Raw genomic sequence first — 18289 nt, forward strand, 5'->3', positions numbered from 1 at the left:
CTTACTCCCAAATTCTCCAAAATGACATTGAAGGCAGCTTATGGTAGAACAATTAACATTCAATTCTCTGGCAACAGCTCTGGTGGACATTCCTGCAGTCAGCATGCCAATTGCACGCTCCCTCAAAACCTAGGACATTCTGTGGCATTGTGTTGTGTGACAAAAACTGCACATTTTATAGTGGCCTTTTATTGTCCCCAGCACAAGGTGCACCTGTGTAATGATCATGCTGTTTAATCAGCTTCTTGCCACACCTGTCAGGTGGATGGATTATCTTGGCAAAGGAGAAATTCTTGCTAACAGGGATGTAAACAAATTTCTGGGATCTTTTATTTCAGCTCATGAAACATGGGACTAACACTGAACATGTGTTTCTATTTTTGTTCAGTGTAGATCAGGGATGGGCAACATTGATGGAGGTGGGGGCCACAAGAAATATGAACTCCTCACAAAGGGGCCACAGTGGCTCGTGGGTCTGCATACCAACAGCCGGACCTGATGCACAACCAGATTTTGAAATTGCACCTTGTGTATTCTACTATTTTAACTCTCAACAGCAAGTTCAGACCTCGACTGAGTTCCAAAAAGGTGCCCGCCGTCTGCTGGAAATACAAGAACAAAAACAAAAAACAAATGTGATTTTAGGTTTGCCCTGACATTAATTTGCCACAGTGATTTGGTTGGTTATTTGTTCGGTAGAGTAAGCTTTGAAACAAACTGTTGTAAACGGTCATTTAGTTTTTCTTCCTGCCTGGTCTTACCTAAGGCTTACTAATTGAATCAGGTGTGTTAGAACTGCACTGGAAATGCGTGTCCCCAGGACCAGTGAAGAACAAGGATGTAATGTTAACCAACACTGACGTACGTACCGTGTGTAATCGGTCAATATGTCATCATGTGATATATAGATGTTTGAGTTGCCTTTACCTAACTTGACCTAGTGTAAATGTATAAACAGAGGCTATCAGCAGGTCTTTTCATTTGCGTGCTCTCAAAGGCATGTGTAGCCTACTAATAGGCTACTTGCTAATTCAATTAAGAAGGCATTCATAATAACAGGGAATCTGCTCTGTGGTAATTATGCATGACTGCCTGCACATGTTGATCGCCTCTGCTTATGCTAAAGGATGGCCATTCGCTGCCCCAACAGGCCGGACTAGTGCTGCGGCCTTCAATAGTCTTGTCGGAACACTGCTAGAGACGTGTCCTCCCTGTCCCCTCTGCGTGGCCATAGATGCAACAAGAGGCTATAATGCATCATCGGGCCCATGCAATTTGTGCTGTGTTTTTTTATGACACAACATACAGAAAAAAAACTATATTTTATTTGGAATTCCTCTCATTAGTATCATCTGTTTATAAAAACGTGTTTGATACAAAACATTTAGTGGCAACAGGCAAGGTATGGACAATACATTAGAGAGAAGGGCTTCTCCTGTATGTGATATTAGCAACAGAGAAACTTGGCTGCGGTATCTGTAAGACCACCCACTGGTCTTTAATTACTGTCAGTCCATCTGTCAATCCATCTGTCAGTCCATCTGTGTGTATGTGTAGGATGTTGTGTTTAAGAGTGACACGGAAAGATATTGAGAAAAATCAAGTGAAATCCTTAGTTTTATCCTATAGTTTAGGGTTTTCCAAACTTTTTTACTGGGGAACACCCCCCCTTTCCCCACGCACAAGCAAGCCACATCTATTTCTATGGGCACAAGCAATGTTCATGAAATGTTGTAGGTTTAAAGCTTATTTCCCATAATTCTATACATTTTGTTATGGGGTGCAGAGAAAATGTTGCCATTTTAAAACAAATTCCCTGCAATTCTACACATTCTGCCATTTCTTATGTGTGTTCATGTGATAGTTGAGTGCTTCAAAACATTACAACAAAATCAACAGGCTAGAAAAAACCTAGATAAAAAAAACGTTTGCTGACATGGCCTAGTTGATCTAAGCACTTCTAACAAGGTATACAGTATATCATATGAAAGGTCTGCAAACTGCTGATGCAATATAGAAATTGCACAGTAAGTTTGGAGTAAGTTGAAAGCCGGAGTGAGTTCCCCCTGACGACCCCTCTTCTTCCCCATGCTGACCTTTCGCTCCCCCACAGTTTGGGAGCCACTGCTATAGCTGATGTTCATGAAGAGCACGTACATTATTGACACATTGTTAAAACACAAGCAAAGGCAGGGGGAAATAAAAATGACAGAAATCCCTCCATATTCTTCTCCTTTTCCTTCTTCGTGGCCAAACAAGCTGCCAGAGGATGTGGCAACAGGAGGAGGATTCAGGAAAGGGCTGCCGAGACGACCAAGCTCTGTCCCTCTCTCTAACTTTCCGGCCTGCTCTCCCTAGTCGCTGGGCCCTTGATGAGACGTTTGTTGCCTCTCTTCCCTGCTGGGCCACGAGGCTTGGCGAAGGCCTGCTTGAAGGCCTGCTGCTTAGGATGGACCTCATCATACAGGAACTCCTCTGTCAACTCACCCCCACTGTCAATCTCCATCTGTAAACAGACATAATAACACAGAGTAAATGCACACTTCCACACAGACACAGAGCAGTATTGTAAGAACACAAAGACCCTGTTGTGTGTACAATATGTGCATTTCAGCTGATTACCTTCTTGGCCACCTCCAGATGGTAATCCTTCTCCACCTCATCCAGCAGTCGACTCTTACAACTGGAGTACAGCATCCGCTCCTTAATGCTACAGCTGTACCCTGGCATGGAGTAGATGAACACTGAGAGGAAGAGAAAGAAGGCAAATAAAAGATGGGTCCTTCCACCTCAAAAAGCACAAGAAACAGAGTTGACACCCAATTGTTCTGCTCAGAACGAAATGATAGGAAAATAATTTGGGTTCTAAACCCTGGTTTCAAATGCTAAATATTTTTGTAATTTGTGTCACAAATTCAATGCAAGATGTCACATATATTATAATTTTCACACATTTCCAAATCATGATGTTACTTATAGATTGTTTGGACATGAAGCGCGAAAATGCTATTATAGATACCATTCACCTGCATTGGATTTGTGCCACGAATACTAAAAAGTTTGGATCCCCATTAGCTTTGCAGCTACTCTCCCTGGGATCCACAAAAAACACAAAACAAAAGACTGATACACTGATAGACAAGGACATTCACACAAGGTAAACAAAACCAAAAACATGGGTTGCTGTCATACCTTGTCTATAGACTGCTTACAGGGTAAGGAACCCAATATGTAATCTTGTAATTTGGGTGAACTATCCCTTTAATACCTAATTGCAGGAACAGCACCACCTAGTGGTCAGAACCTGGTAATATCAGGATGTACGATGGAACATACACCTAACAACTTCAATGTCTAATTTCTCTAAACAGGGGAAAAAAGCATTACAAAATTCACTGAGAATACATTACATAGGATGGAAAAACAGTACTCCAAGCCGCAGCTGCATTCTACTTGTCAGACATAGAGAACTGATACTATATACTAAACTCAGCAAAAAAAGAAACGTCCTCTCACTGTCAACTGCGTTTATTTTCAGCAAACTTAACATGTGTAAATATTTGTCTGAACATAACAAAATTCAACAACTGAGACATAAACTGAACAAGTTCTACAGACATGTGACTAACAGAAATGGAATAATGTGTCCCTGAACAAAGGGGGGATCAAAATCAAAAGTAACAGTCAGTATCTGGTGTGGCCACCAGCTGCATAAGTACTGCAGTGCATCTCCTCCTCATGCACCTGCAAGTTCTCTGACATTTATGGGGGGAATTGCCCTAGCCCTAGCCCTCACCCTCCAATCCAACAGGTCCCAGACGTGCTCAATGGGGCATTGTCATGCTGGAGGGTCATGTCAAGATGAGCCTGCAGGAAGGGTACCACATGAAGGAGGAGGATGTCTTCCCTGTAACGCACAGCGTTGAGATTGCCTGCAATGACAACAAGCTCAGTTCGATGATGCTGTGACACGCCGCCCCAGACCATAATAGACCCTCCACCTCCAAATCGATCCCGTTCCAGACTACAGGCCTCGGTATAATGCTCATTCCTTCGACGATAAACGTGAATCCGACCATCACCCCTGGTGATACAAAACCGCGACTTGTCAGTGAAGAGCATCTTTTGCCAGTCCTGTCTGGTCCAGCGACGGTGGGTTTGTGTCCATAGGTGACGTTGTTGCCTGTGATATCTGGTGAGGACCTGCCTTACAACAGGCCTACAAACCCTCAGTCCAGCCTCTCTCAGCCTATTGCGGACAGTCTGAGCACTGATGGAGGGATTGTGCGTTCCTGGTGTAACTCGGGCAGTTATTGTTGCCATCCTGTACCTGTCCCGCAGGTGTGATGTTCGGATGTACCGATCCTGTGCAGGTGTTGTTACACGTGGTCTGCCACTGTGAGGACGATCAGCTGTCCGTCCTGTCTCAGGCGTCTCACAGTATGTACATTGCAATTTATTGCCCTGGCCACATCTGCAGTCCTCATGCCTCCTTGCAGCCTGCCGAAGGCACGTTCACGCAGATGAGCAGGGACCCTGGGCATCTTTGTTTTGGTGTTTTTCAGAATCAGAAGAAAGGCCTCTTTAGTGTCTTAAGTTTTCATAACTGGGACCTCAATCGCCTAACGTCTGTAAGCTGTCAGTGTCTTAACGACCGTTCTACAGGTGCATGTTCATGAATTGTTTATGGTTCATTGAACGAGCATTGGAAACAGTGTTTAAACCCTTTACAATGAAGATCTGTGAAGTTATTTTGGATTTTTACGAATTATCTTTGAAAGACAGGGTCTTGAAAAAGGGATGTGAGTTTAATTGTTGGGGTGGGATTGTCTTGGGGTGTGGTGGGTCTATGGGTGGCTTTTGACCACATCTTTGGATTCCTCATGCTAACTCATTGTTAGAAAAAAGTTGGGTCCAAATCGGATGTTAGGTACTATATTTATTGAATATGATATTAATCTTATGAATTAAAATTGCCAATTTGGGTGCAATCAATTACCGTACCTTAATTTCTCAAAGAACAAACTATATTTCAACAAAATAATGTTGCAGTAATGCTAATCATATCCGTTTCTAACTACAGAAACGATTTCAGAACAATCTGAGATGGTGGGTGTCATGGCTTGCAGAAATGACATGGAACAACCAAGATATATTTTTGCATTCTAATAGGAGATTGGACCAGCTGTAGGATTGGCCCTCATTGATGTGCTCTTTGTCACCTGGAGTTGTTGCATGTCAAATGATCCAGGACAAGGAAAGCAAAGGACAATGCCCAAGGACTAGTCAGCCCTTCCCCCTCTGAGGGGCCAAAATGTATCACTCTGTTACAGTCTCCAGAGGACTGACTATTGAATGTGTGATAGAACAATACTATAGTATCCATGTTTGGTATCTATGTGAAACTTGTCCTCTGAGGATAACTCTGATGCTATCTATATGGATGTATGATCTCTGTGGTTACTTGTATCTGGACAGGGTGAACTCTGAATTACTCTATGCAAAGGCTTTTTATTGTCTTCTCGGGAATTCTGAGTTATTTACGTTGGTCTCATCCCCCACACAAACCTTTAGATGCTGTGACACTCTGTGGACTATTAATTACATGACATTATAATAGTGCACCCTTTTATGTTTATGTAACTGAAGAGAGAGAGAGAGAGAGAGAGAGACAGAGAGAGAGAGAGACAGAGAGAGAGAGAGAGAGAGACAGAGACAGAGACAGAGACAGAGAGAGAGACAGAGAGAGAGACAGAGAGAGAGACAGAGAGAGAGACCGAGAGAGAGACAGAGAGAGAGACAGAGAGAGACAGAGAGAGACAGAGGAATGATCGATAACAGACTGACCAACAGATTCCAGGTAGTCCCCTTCATGAGAGTGTTTATAGAGGAAGAAGTGATATCTGGGTGTATCCGTGGGAACCCTGCAAGGCAGCTCACGGGTCTCTGTCGGGTCGGAATGGACCAGCTCTATAGTCTCTTTCTCTGTGTCCAACTTCTGCAACACACAAATATTACACAGCTAACACTGAGATGACTGTGTATGGCTCAGTCAGTGTGCTTTGGGTCAGAATACATTGGTCAGTCATGGTGAGAATGTAGCCACTAGAGATATCAATAATTTGTATTTGGTTGGCTAATGGCATTTCTATATGGCTCACCAGCTGTATGTAGTTGATGCCTTTCTGTGCGAGTTGTTGTAGAGCCTGTTTGGCTTCCTCCTGCAGTGGGAAAGCAAGGCCCTGCAGTGTTTGGTGCTTATTCTCCACACTGGTCTCTGTTTTCACCTGCAGGGGGCAGCATACACACTAAATAAGACACCCACGTCATTGCTTGAATGAAAATGCAGGGTGATCAAGGTCAGACACAGAATAAAAGACAGTAGTGTTCACATACCTACACAACACATGGGTGTGTAAGGCTCTCTCTCCCCCTCCCCCTCTCTCTCCCCCTCCCCTCTCCCTCTCCCTCTCCCTCCTCCCCCTCTCTCTCTCCCTCCTCCTCCTCTCTCTCTCTCTCCCCCTCTCTCTCCCTCTCTCTCTCTCCCCCTCTCTCTCTCTCTCTCTCTCCCTCCCCCTTCCTCTCTCTCTCCCCCTCTCTCTCTCCCTCCCTCTCACTCTCTCTCTCTCCCCCCCTCTCTCTCCCTCTCTCTCTCCATCTCCCTCCCTCTCTCTCTCTCTCCCCAAAGAGGAGGCTAGAGTTATTAATTCCCCTCAAATAATGTTAACCTTGAATTTGGTTTACAATAATTTTCAAAATTGTTAAAGTTGATACATTCCATTATTTGGGGTGGTGGTATTTAGTATACTAGGATTACCAGTTTGATGTATCCCAGTTGCCAATCATGCAGGGTGACTGTAAAAAGCATGGTCATTATTTAAGGGGAATGTGTGAGCCTCTTAATCTTAACTAGTGGGGGAATTCACCGTTCTGTCCTCAGTTTGTGAAAACACACATGGTCACACAGACACAAGCATGCATGTCATAATAACTCACCTGCTTAACCCTTCCCTAGAAAAGTAACGACAACAAATCGTTAGAAACGGAGACATTGGGTGAATACTGTACACATACACTGTGACTGCAATAAGCTGTGGAGTTGACGACATCACTGTAGGCGATGCTTGTCCCCTCACCTCGTTGATTTTGATTCTCCGCAGCTCCTGTTCAGCAGCTGTGAGTGGGGCAGGGCCGGAGCTGGAGGACACGTGACGCTGGTAGCCCTCGAGACAGATGTCCTCCTAGAGAGAGCAAATAAGAGGTCAGTCATTTAGGGAAGGCTGAGAGCCAACAGTTCTAGCCTCATCATTAGTCACGTGAGACAGAATAACCAAGAGGACGTCAAAGGGGTTTCAAATGACTTCTACTGTACCTCCACTGTGCCAAACATCTCATCCTTCACATGACCACCACCAAACTCTTTCTTCACTGTGGCACGGGTGGCAGCGTACAGCATCTTCTGTCTCACCTGCAGTGGACATCAATGGGTGAATGAGACATGGATCCGTGAAATGTGTTTGCTGTGAACATGAGAGTATGTGTGTTGCACACGTGCAACGTGCACGTACTGGAGATTGGTCCGGAGACCAGGAGATGAAGATCCACTCGTATCCCTGGGCATTCTGGGAGTCGAGGCGGTACAGGATGTAGCAAGGCTCCTGGTCGTCCAGCAGAGGAAGTAGGAAGTGGTCATAGTCCTGGTCCCAGCTCTGTGTCGGCTCTCTGAATGCCCCAAGCACCAGCTGTTCTGAAAAAACAGAGCACACCTCATTACACACCTTGACCCATGCTTCAACCTTTATTATTCAGCTACACACACGTATATATACACACACACACACACACACACACACACACACACGCACGCGCACACGCACGTGCACACGCACGCGCACGCGCACGCGCACGCGCACGCACACACACACACACACACACACACACACACACACACACACACACACACACACACACACACACACGCGCACACCCTTCATCTCTTTCACTTCATGCATTCTTCTGGGGCTCATCTTTCAACCCCTCTCGTGCTTTTTGTCAACACTTTGCTTAAATTAGCCTCAACACCTCAATTAACTATCCATCAGGTATCAAGATCTACTGTATTAATCTCACTGGTGTATGGAGACCAGCCATTGAGTTGAAACTGTCACTGATTGACAGTAGCCTTGCAGTCCTGTCCTTGATGGCAGTTTTAGCAAATCCTCTCTCAATAATGTTTATAACATCTGAAAAGAGTGTCATGAAATGATCCAGGGTCACTTAGTTTGGCATGCACAACGACAGAGGAGCTTCTGTGTTTAAAATGTGATGCGTTGGTGGTATTTACTAGAAATCTTTCACTAATTGCTAGGACTATCAAATGAGGTCACAGACAAGAATGCACACATACACTCACAAAGAATAACGTAACAACATCCAACCACAAACAGATGATCAAAACATGAAGGCAAGTGCACACGTGCCCATTCTTAAACCTGCATACACACATAGACCAAAAGTCCAATGTCCTTGAGGGGTGCAGGGGGATTTCTTGACCATCTATCACTGCAGTTGCTATTCTGAGCCCCAACGCATTCCAACTATCAGCACAGACACATACTTTCCATCAGCCAGTCACACACGCACGTTTTGTTCTTCTATCCTCATGGGGACCTAAAATGTATTTCCATTCAAAATCCTAGTTTCCCTAACCCCTGACCCAAACCCTAAACCCTTATTTTAACCCTAAACTAAAAATACCCTTTGTCCTGGAATTCCTGTAGAATTTTCCTTGTTTTACTATCCTTGTACGGACTTTTGGGGGCTTTAGATTGTAGAACCACCCCCCCCCCCCCCCCCACACACACACACATATTTTGTCATATTGCTGAGAGTTGTCTGAGGATAGTATTGAGTGACCAGCTACTAAGGATCAGTGTTGTAGGACTCGAGATCTCGAGTCCAGTCTCGAGACCACATATTGGGTGTCTCGGGCTTGTCTCAGTGTCGGATACATTTGTACTTGGTCTTAAATCGGTTTCGGACAGTGAGGACACATCATGTCTTCCTGAAACCAGCGGAGAAAAAAACTACATTATTATCTTCCATTCAGTCAGCGCATAAAACTGCTTCGCCAGGCCAAATATATTTATTTATTTATTTACCGTTATTTTACCAGGTAAGTTGACTGAGAACACGTTCTCATTTGCAGCAACGACCTGGGGAATAGTTACAGGGGAGAGGAGGGGGATGAATGAGCCAATTGTAAACTGGGGATTATTAGGTGACCATGATGGTTTGAGGGCCAGATTGGGAATTTAGCCAGGACACCAGGGTTAACACCCCTACTCTTACGATAAGTGCCATGGGATCTTTAATGACCTCAGAGAGTCAGGACACCCGTTTAACGTCCCATCCGAAAGACGGCACCCTACACAGGGCAGTGTCCCCAATCACTGCCCTGGGGCATTGGGATATTTTTTAGACCAGAGGAAAGAGTGCCTCCTACTGGCCCTCCAACACCACTTCCAGCAGCATCTGGTCTCCCATCCAGGGACTGACCAGGACCAACCCTGCTTAGCTTCAGAAGCATGCCAGTAGTGGTATGCAGGGTGGTATGCTGCTGGCATATACACATATACACTTATTGAAAGATTCATCTATTACAGACATGTTTGCGCAGTGGTGAACCTATAGGCCTTCAGTGTGTGACATGTTGGTGATTCTGAAAGGACAGCAACCGTAATACCAGCTCACTCATGTAGGAGAATGCACTTGTTGCAAAACCCAAAGGGCCAGTGGTGTAGTGGAGGGTATAGGCAGGTATACGCTGTATACCCAATTTATTTTCAATGGGCACTTCTTAATCCCTACTGGTGTTTATCAAAGTAGTGTAGTAGAGGCAGTGGCAACCCATCATTCGGGGCAGAGACCCACTTGTTTTGCATGTTATTTTGGCATTAATACGTGTCACATATCAGTTTACAAACAATATAAAAAATGTATTAATAATTGAGCTAATAAGCTTGGTATTTTTTTTGCTTTCTTGAGTAAGGCAGCTCCAAAATGCAGGTGTTTCAGCCTAGCTCAGTGCTTTCTGTAGGGGTGGGGCAGCCAGCGGAAAATACAGAGGGTAGGGGTTGGTGATGTTCTCTAGTTGTGCCGTGATTGGCTCAGTGTTCTGTCACTCATGGGGACACTAATTCACCGCAAAATCTACGGGTAGAGCTAAAAAATTCAAGCCCCCTAGGTGCTACCATAGAGTTACATTAGAAGTGTCCATCCAAGAAGGCTCAAGGTCATTGGCCACAGATAAAATGACGTCAAATCACGTTATATCAACCGTGATTTGATTGGACTGATCATGTCAACATCATATTTTCATAATCTTATCTAGCAAGCTAGCAGTCATCATCATGAATCAAGTTGACAATCTACTGGCAAATCCTTTTCAATCCTAGTCATATGAAGAGAAATAATGAAGAGAAATTAATAATACAACATATCAGTGCTCATTGGCCATTGGACATAAACATTACACAACAAGTTTGAAATCGCAAAATCAACAATGAGTGGTTTGTAAGGAATCAGTGGCTAACTGCAAGCATTGCAAATCAATCACTAGCCTGCTATTCAGTGGAGTGGGTGTGTGGTCCAAGCCTGGGTTTAAGGGTCTCTTTTCCAAACTTAAAAGGATAAAGATTAACATTGGCCATGCTGTCAATCCAGCATGACTTCTGCCACGCTCAAAACAACTGGAAACTTGGAAGTGGGAAATCTCAGACTTCAGTCAGTTCAAGACAACTGAGAACTCTGAAAAAAAATTGCTCTGAATAGGAATATAAGTTTTGAACGGTCATCCAACTCGAAATTGCAAGTCGGGAACCTGGGCCTCTTTCTAGAGCTCTGACCTGAAGATCACCGACGTCATCATGACTCGACCTTGTTTTTTTTCCAAGTTCCCAGTTGAATGCCAGACTTTGATGACAAAGTTTAATGACAAAATTTGCCCACGAAGGACCGCCGCGCCACCTTCCTGCTCAAGTGAGCACAGCACAACAAGGTAAATCCAAAAATGTATTGCATGCTGCTGCATAAATTATGTAATATTCCAAGGAGATATGTATACTGTAGCTAAGAAAGTAATACTAAGTGTATGTTGTGTAGTAAACTGTTAGTAGCCCATGTGCCTCTACCTAATAATCTGGTCCCTTTGCCCCCCTAGCTTACTGTTCTTACTTGGTGGTGCACATGTAGCCTATAGCCTGTTTTAGAGAAATGTAATACTCAAATATATTTATCCTACGGTTCTGACTTGGTGTACAGGGAGAATACTGTAAGAAAGGCCCATGTTTCGAATTCTGTCATTGTACATTTCAAAAGTGCTGAACATATAGTTAAATTGACCAAGTCCATCCTAGCTCGCTCATTAATGTCTTAATCAAAATTACGGATGGCCTCTTATCCACTTGTCGTCCCCTTATGCCATAGTTTGTACATCTCAATTGTCGGTAGAAACCACATTTGTTTAAGCAAGTCAGCCATGTCAGCTATGTTTTTTTAAATGCAGTAAATGAGGTTGAATGAACTGTTTTCGCTGTCAGACAAGGCTCCGCTGATATCCAGGTGTAGCAGTGGTAAATTATTGAGACTGCTGTTGAGACTCTGCTGTTGGGACAGCTTTATGTGTAGGCCCAAACAGTTTGTGGCCACCGTTTGTCACCATTATAATGAATCTATTGTTTAGTGTTGTTGCAATTTTGACAGCCAACTAGCTGAAAAAGTTTGAGAGGGTTTATCTAATGTTCCTTCGTTAGATTTGAGCTCATCTTGCTGATGTTGTTGTTGATGTGCATAACTGAGGCAGAGAGAGCCTACCTTTTCATGGTTGTTTGTTCAATAGGACTGTAAAGTTCCCAAATGTAAGATGTTTATATATTTACAGAAATCCATTCAGGTGTATTTTGTGGCTTTTGGTGAATGTGTTCTAATGATCTAAAGCCATGCTGTTGCAACTACCTGTGAACACACAGTTCAGTTCAAAGTAAATGATGGCAAGCCTACTGTGGCTGTGATTGGCAATAACGCACCGGTCTGTGTAGACTCCGATCCTGGACAAGACATGTTTATATTCGGTTTTATTTACTGCAGTGTCTATTAGTTGTCCAAACGCACGGCCACTTTCCCACTCTACATTGCTATAGAATTTTCACAAATGCCTTAGTATACGTAATTCCCAAACATTCTAAGAATTTATGAAAATGTGAAAATTACCATTTAAGTGGTTGTTTGTTCAGATTTTGTCACATTCTTTCTAGGGGTATATATGAACATATTTTAATCAGATTCATGTTGCTAAAATGCTGTCAGTTTCACTTTAAATGCAACAATATTTCACACACAAGTTATTTTCAAAGAGATGGCTAACAACAGCAAGCGAGCTGCAAAAAAAAAACACAGTTCCACTCACCAGATGATAATCATTTGAAACTTAACTTCTTGTTGAAAGTTATTCTTGAAAAGGGAGAAGCTAACAAATTAGCAACAACATCCTCTTTGATAACACCTGCTGCAGCCGCTGCAAACTAGCTGACAACAAAAGCTAGCTAGCTAGGTAGACTGTGGGAAAACTACTGCTCGCTATTGCGCAGTGACCTGTTGGCCTTCAAGAATATTAGAAGTTTGCATACATTTTTGTAAAAACGGTCCCACACATTAAGTCAAAATGTGATTGGTTGATTCTACTGTCACTCCAAAATGTTGCCCTAATACCTACAGTAGATAAAGATACCTTTATCTACTGTAGCTTCTGATGGCCTAGCCAATGGCTGACTTAGCTAACTAGATTTATCTCCCCAGAGACCAGCAAAGAAAAATCCTGACTGGATATTTTTTTCTCTTCAGTGTTACTGTTTCCTTTCCAAGCACAAATGGAAGAGATTAAATCAGAACACCATTGAAAATAATAATCGAATGATATATTTTTAAACCTTACAGGCTGACTACACCGCTCGCGTCACGTGTGCGAGCGTTGCAAAATAAAATACATTTAGAAATCTATGTTATTCAATTATTGCACCCATACTGCTCGCTCGAGTCAACGAGCATCTGCATTGCCAAGGGCTAAAATAGAAGTCAGTTCTATTTGTGATGCAGATCGCGCTGCAAGTCCTGCCTCTCCCATCTCCTCATTGGTTTATAGAAGCAGGTACCCACGTGCCATCTCCTCATTGGTTATACCCACGTGGGTGACTGAAAGACAAACGAGGTCGGTGGTGGTAATGCAACTAATTTATGAAAGTTGCCAATCGCAATATAAAGTCGAGAAGAAAAAGCCTGGAAGGAGGAGAGATGACTAGAAACGATTAGGTTGACCGTTTTATGTGTGGATTAATTTGGTGGAGTAGAGGACCTTGTGCATTTCAGGTAAAATAACAACTAAATGTTTATATCCCAGGACAAATTAGCTAGTAACAGCAAGCTAGCTAAATAAATTAAATGGCTTCTAAATTGCCATAAATAAATTGCCATAAATGTTTAATGCTTTTCGACCTGTCCAATGTCGTGATCGCGTTTGATGTGGGGGGACAAAATAAATGTATGCACGATGGTGCACAATGGCGCACGCGCGCAGCCGGTTTGAGTTCCGTGTTAGCCCTTCTCTGAAGGCGCAGAAGGCCCATTGTTCCCCACTATGTTTGGGTTAGTAATTTTCCCTCGGCATGCATTTTTTTGAAGAATCCATATGTTGTTCTGAAATGTGAACACATAAATACTGGACATTTTTTACTCTTATTATGGTGATGATTTGACTAAATTACAATCATGGTCTTGAATTGGCCCCATCTCGGTCTTGACTCGGTCTCGGCCCCCTCCGGTCTTGGTCTTGACTCGGTCTTGGCCCCCTCCAGTCTTGGTCTTGACTCGGACTTGATTTGCTCTGGTCTTGGTCTTGAATCGGTCTCGCTTTAGGTGGTCTCGAACACAACACTGCTAAGGATACCAGACTACTGAGAGATCATGTGACCTATGAAACTAGTCAATGAGATAACAGAAACACAAATGACATACTTAGCCAGCGCACAGGGTGACGACAATGTAAGATATTCTCTTTCAACATTGGCATGAAAACATGAGTGAACACCGGGATACAACATGGTACCACTCCATGTATGCCTATCAGCCGATTAGCTCAGTGACAGCCCCAAAGAGCCCAATGACAGCCCCAAAAAGCCCAATAGCCCAGTGACAGCCCCAAAAAGCCCAATAGCCCAGTGACAGCCCCAAAGAGCCCAATAGCCCAGTGACAGCCCCAAAAAGCCCAATAGCCCAGTGACAGCCCCAAAGAGCCTAATAGCCCAGTGACAGCCCTAAAAATCCCAATAGCCCAGTGACAGCCCCAATAAGAACAATAGCCCAGTGACAGCCCCAAAAAGACCAATAGCCCAGTAACAGCCCCAAAAAGCCCAATAGCCCAGTGACAGCCCCAATAAGCCCAATAGCCCAGTAACAGCCCCAAAAAGCAGCAGACAGACAGGAGACCTCTAACAGGATGTAAAAAAACAGTCCAGAAAAGCTTTTAAGACAGTGTCACTGTACCCCTCTTGCATACTGGGCTCCAGAGTGGCACAGCGGTCTAAGGCACTGCATCTCAGTGCAAGAGGCATCACTACAGTCTCTGGTTCAATTCCAGGCTGTATCACATCTGGTCGTGATTGGGAGTACCATATGGCGGCACACACTTATTTTTTATTTATTTTTATTTCACCTTTATATGAAGCAAGTCAGTTAAGAACAAATTCTTATTTACAATGACGGGTTTTAAAGGTGAAATATAAATAAATAAAAAATACTTGCCTGACTGTTGGCCCATAGGCCTCCTGGAAACAGGCCCAGACATCAGAGTCTAGACACAGCCCTTGGACTACTCAGAGACAACCCAAAAAAAGAGCCAGACACCACATCCATATCAGTCAGAAAGTCTCAGATTACTACAATATGACAAATGGCCCAGATAGAGTGTTAGTAGGCCCAGACAAGATGTCCCAAACAAGATGTAAACATCCCAGATGTACATCATGAATTGTCCTGTTGCCTCATGGTCTGTTTCACACATGCACAGTCTGGCACATAGAGTGAATGCCTTTCACACAGCTAATGAACAGCTGCACTAACTATGTGGTACTTCTTATTGGAAAACAAATCATGATGACTAATGAATGTTATATTCATTGATTGCACCTCAGGTGCTGAGGTGCAATCAACAGGTTTTGTCATGGGCACCATTAGACAGTGACTCCATATTTTCCATAACCCTTCCGAATGAGAGTTCAATGTAACTTCATATCTCAACTGGATCATATAAACCTTGACAACATGCCAACCATTACAAAGTTGAGTAAAGCTGTCAGTCTCTCTTGCAATCCCTTTCATCAGACTGAATGCATCATCTGACCAAACACATGTGGCCTCAGTTACCCAACACATTGTGAAATGTTTGTTTTTTGTTCAACTCAATGACATCCCTATTAGCATCATACACACAATCAAGGGACTGAACAGCAGAACAACAAACAACATACCAGGCGGTGTCAGAGGAAGGCCTAAAAAATGGACAAAGCCTTCAGCCACCCAAGCCCAAGACTGTTCACTCTGCTACCATCGGGCATACAGTATCAGAGCATCATCTGTTGGACCAGAAGGTTCCCGAGACAGCTTCTACCCCAAAGCCATTAGACAGCTATATTGTTAATCAAATGGTTACCCGTCTATCTGTATTGACCCTACCTATGCACACTCACAATACTATACACTCGCACACACTACACTGACACTCTCACACAAACTCACACACACACACACACACACACACACACACACACACACACACACACACACACACACACACACACACACACACACACACACACACACACACACACACACACACACACACACACACACACACACGCGCGCGCACACACACGCATACCGACACCGCACACACACACACGCGCGGCTGCTGTTCTTTCTTTCTTTTACTGTTATTAGTATCTATCCTGATGCCTAGTCACTTTACCCTGCCTTCATGTACATATCTACCTCAAATACATTGTACCCCTGCACAGTGATATGGTACTTCCTGTATATAGCTTCATTCTTGTGTATTTTATTGAGTTACTATTTTTAACTCTGCATCATTGGGAAGGGCCTGTAAGTAAGCCTTTCACGGTAAAGTCTACACCTGTTGTATTCGGCGCATGTGACAAATAAAATTTGATTCGATTTTTGGGTTAACTCTCACACACACCTTCACAAATACACACATCCTAATACAAACACACAGTTAGAACAATTGAATCACATAATAGGTGAAATAATTAAAGTTATCAATTTAATATACATCTTATGTCAACTCTGCCTGACCAAGATCCCACCTGTCCTGCCAAGATCCCTCCTGTCCTGCCAAGATCCCTCCCTCCCGCCCCTGCCTCCTGACCCAACCACTGTCCCCTGGGTTACTCACCGTCCTGGATCCGCACCTGGATGAGGCGGACAGCTCCACCCCTTGCTCTGGCCAAGAACTCCCTTAGTTCCGGCGTCACAACAAGAACCAGAAACATTGTGGGTCAGCAAGAAGTCTGTCCCACCCTCCGGGTGCTGTAGGGGGGAGGGGTTGAGAGACAGAGACAGTAGAGCCAAGCCAAGTCCCAGAGCGGACGGTGGAGATTCAGCCCAGACAAAGAGAGACACAATGGGATAACCTGTGGCAATAAAAGCGCTGATAAAGCCTGTGTGACGAAACACTGGTCTAAGTGTCTGAAATCGCTGCGTGAGTGTATGAGGTCTTTGAGTGAGTGGGACAGTTTGAGAGGGGGACACAGCTCGAGTAACTGGGGCAGGATCATGTGCGTTCAGAGAGGGAACCTGATCCCCTCTCTCCCAAATTTAGCTGCCACTGACTGTCCAGCCTTGGGTGTCCGCCTCCCCACCCCCACCCCCACCCCACCATGGTCTGCTTGAGAGACAAAAAAGTGACACGAAAACCTTATAATCACACTCACCTGAGCCCCTGACCCAGTGACATTTCTGTTAAAGGGTTTTCAACTATATTTAAATGTGATTTGGTGCACTGGAGAGAAGTGGTTGGAGGACTGAGGATTCCCATGACAAAGACCGACAAAGATATGTCTTTGGTAGACATGTATGGTATGTTTATGGCACACTGTCACAAGGGAACATTTGTGTTAATGCACAGTTAACACCAATGAAGAATAACAATGGTCCAAGTATTGAATATAACGGCACACCCGTTAATTATATTTCCCGGTGATTGAACTTAATGCCCTCCTTTTGTAACACTGATTTCTATTATTACCTAGAAAACCATTTCCAAAGCCTTTGGGCCAACCCAAGTATGTTCAGTTTATCTAAGAGAATGAGATACCAACTAGACCAAAGGCCTTGGTCAAATCAATGAATATGACCCCTGTGACATAAACAGCTGTGCTAAGTTCAGCTGCGGCAGGCCATTCCCTGGTGCGTGGTTGTCCAATACCGAAAGGAATTCAGATCATAAAAGAATCCCATGAATATTAACAGCATTCTATCACAGTTTATTTGCTAATGTATGTCCAGGATCCATGTTTTTTTTTTAATTGTTTAAACCAGATCAAAATGATCATGTGTTGAGTGAAATCCTGTTCATCAATTGGAAACGTTATGGCTGTCTTTCTTCTGGACACCTCAGCTCATGGATGGACCTATGAACGTCACAGTGTGTTCCGGCCATTTGAGTGTTAGTCTCTCCTGAGACACCTGCATTTACTCTCCACAGTGGTTTTATGCATGTCACTAGTTACTGTTTTTTAAGCTCACCTTTTATAGAAGATGTCAAAGTGTGTGTTCTACTGAAAAGCTACACTGAATGGATTATCAGAAAATAAAAAGCCCCCTTGCATTTAATTATGTTATGTTTAACTGTGAAAGTGAAACTGTTATGTGAGTTTCTGATACAGGTGTTGTCAGACTCATGAGGTGCAATCAAGTCAGGTTTTGTATCGAGTATCGTTAGACAGTTTGGATTGAACTGTACACTGAATGTAAAAAACATTAGGAACACCTTCCTAATATTTAGTTGCAGCCCCTTTTGCCCTCACAACAGCCTCATTTCATCGAGGCATGGACTCTACAAGGTGTCGAAAGCGTTCCACAGGGATGCTGGCCAATGTTGGCTCCAATGCTTCCCACAGTTGTGTGAAGTCGGCTGGATGTCCTTTGGGTGGTGGACCAT

The 18289-nt window shown here is 43.8% G+C and overlaps 1 protein-coding gene across 2 annotated transcripts; it reads right to left on the bottom strand.

Moving 5' to 3' along the window:
• Positions 1 to 638: 638 nt before the first annotated feature.
• LOC129814963 (twinfilin-2-like) lies at positions 639 to 16888 on the bottom strand. Of its 2 annotated transcripts, XM_055868145.1 has the most exons (9): positions 16523 to 16888; positions 7569 to 7747; positions 7373 to 7468; positions 7137 to 7241; positions 6997 to 7011; positions 6162 to 6287; positions 5848 to 5998; positions 2623 to 2744; positions 640 to 2506 (listed from the first exon to the last, which is right to left on the bottom strand). In XM_055868145.1, the coding sequence occupies exons 1-9, from the start codon at positions 16617 to 16619 to the stop codon at positions 2333 to 2335; spliced, it is 1065 nt and encodes a 354-aa protein (XP_055724120.1). In that variant the 5' UTR covers positions 16620 to 16888; the 3' UTR covers positions 640 to 2332. The 2 variants fall into 2 exon arrangements, with proteins under 2 accessions (XP_055724121.1, XP_055724120.1); XM_055868146.1 differs by lacking the exon at positions 6997 to 7011 and having other exon boundaries at positions 639 to 2506.
• Positions 16889 to 18289: the final 1401 nt, after the last annotated feature.

This window comes from Salvelinus fontinalis, chromosome 18 (assembly GCF_029448725.1).
Source record: "Salvelinus fontinalis isolate EN_2023a chromosome 18, ASM2944872v1, whole genome shotgun sequence".
NCBI classification, from domain to species: domain Eukaryota; kingdom Metazoa; phylum Chordata; class Actinopteri; order Salmoniformes; family Salmonidae; genus Salvelinus; species Salvelinus fontinalis.

What these genes read in the sequence shown, in the direction of transcription:
- LOC129814963 (XM_055868145.1), bottom strand. Translation starts at nt 16,619, where the DNA reads ATGTTTCTGGTTCTTGTTGTGACGCCGGAACTAAGGGAGTTCTTGGCC. An exon ending in CCAGGTGCGGATCCAGGACG is followed by an intron (nt 7,748 to 16,522) that starts GTGAGTAACCCA and finishes CTGTTTTTTCAG; the next exon opens with AACAGCTGGTGCTTGGGGCA. An exon ending in GGTCTCCGGACCAATCTCCA is followed by an intron (nt 7,469 to 7,568) that starts GTACGTGCACGT and finishes TGTCCACTGCAG; the next exon opens with GTGAGACAGAAGATGCTGTA.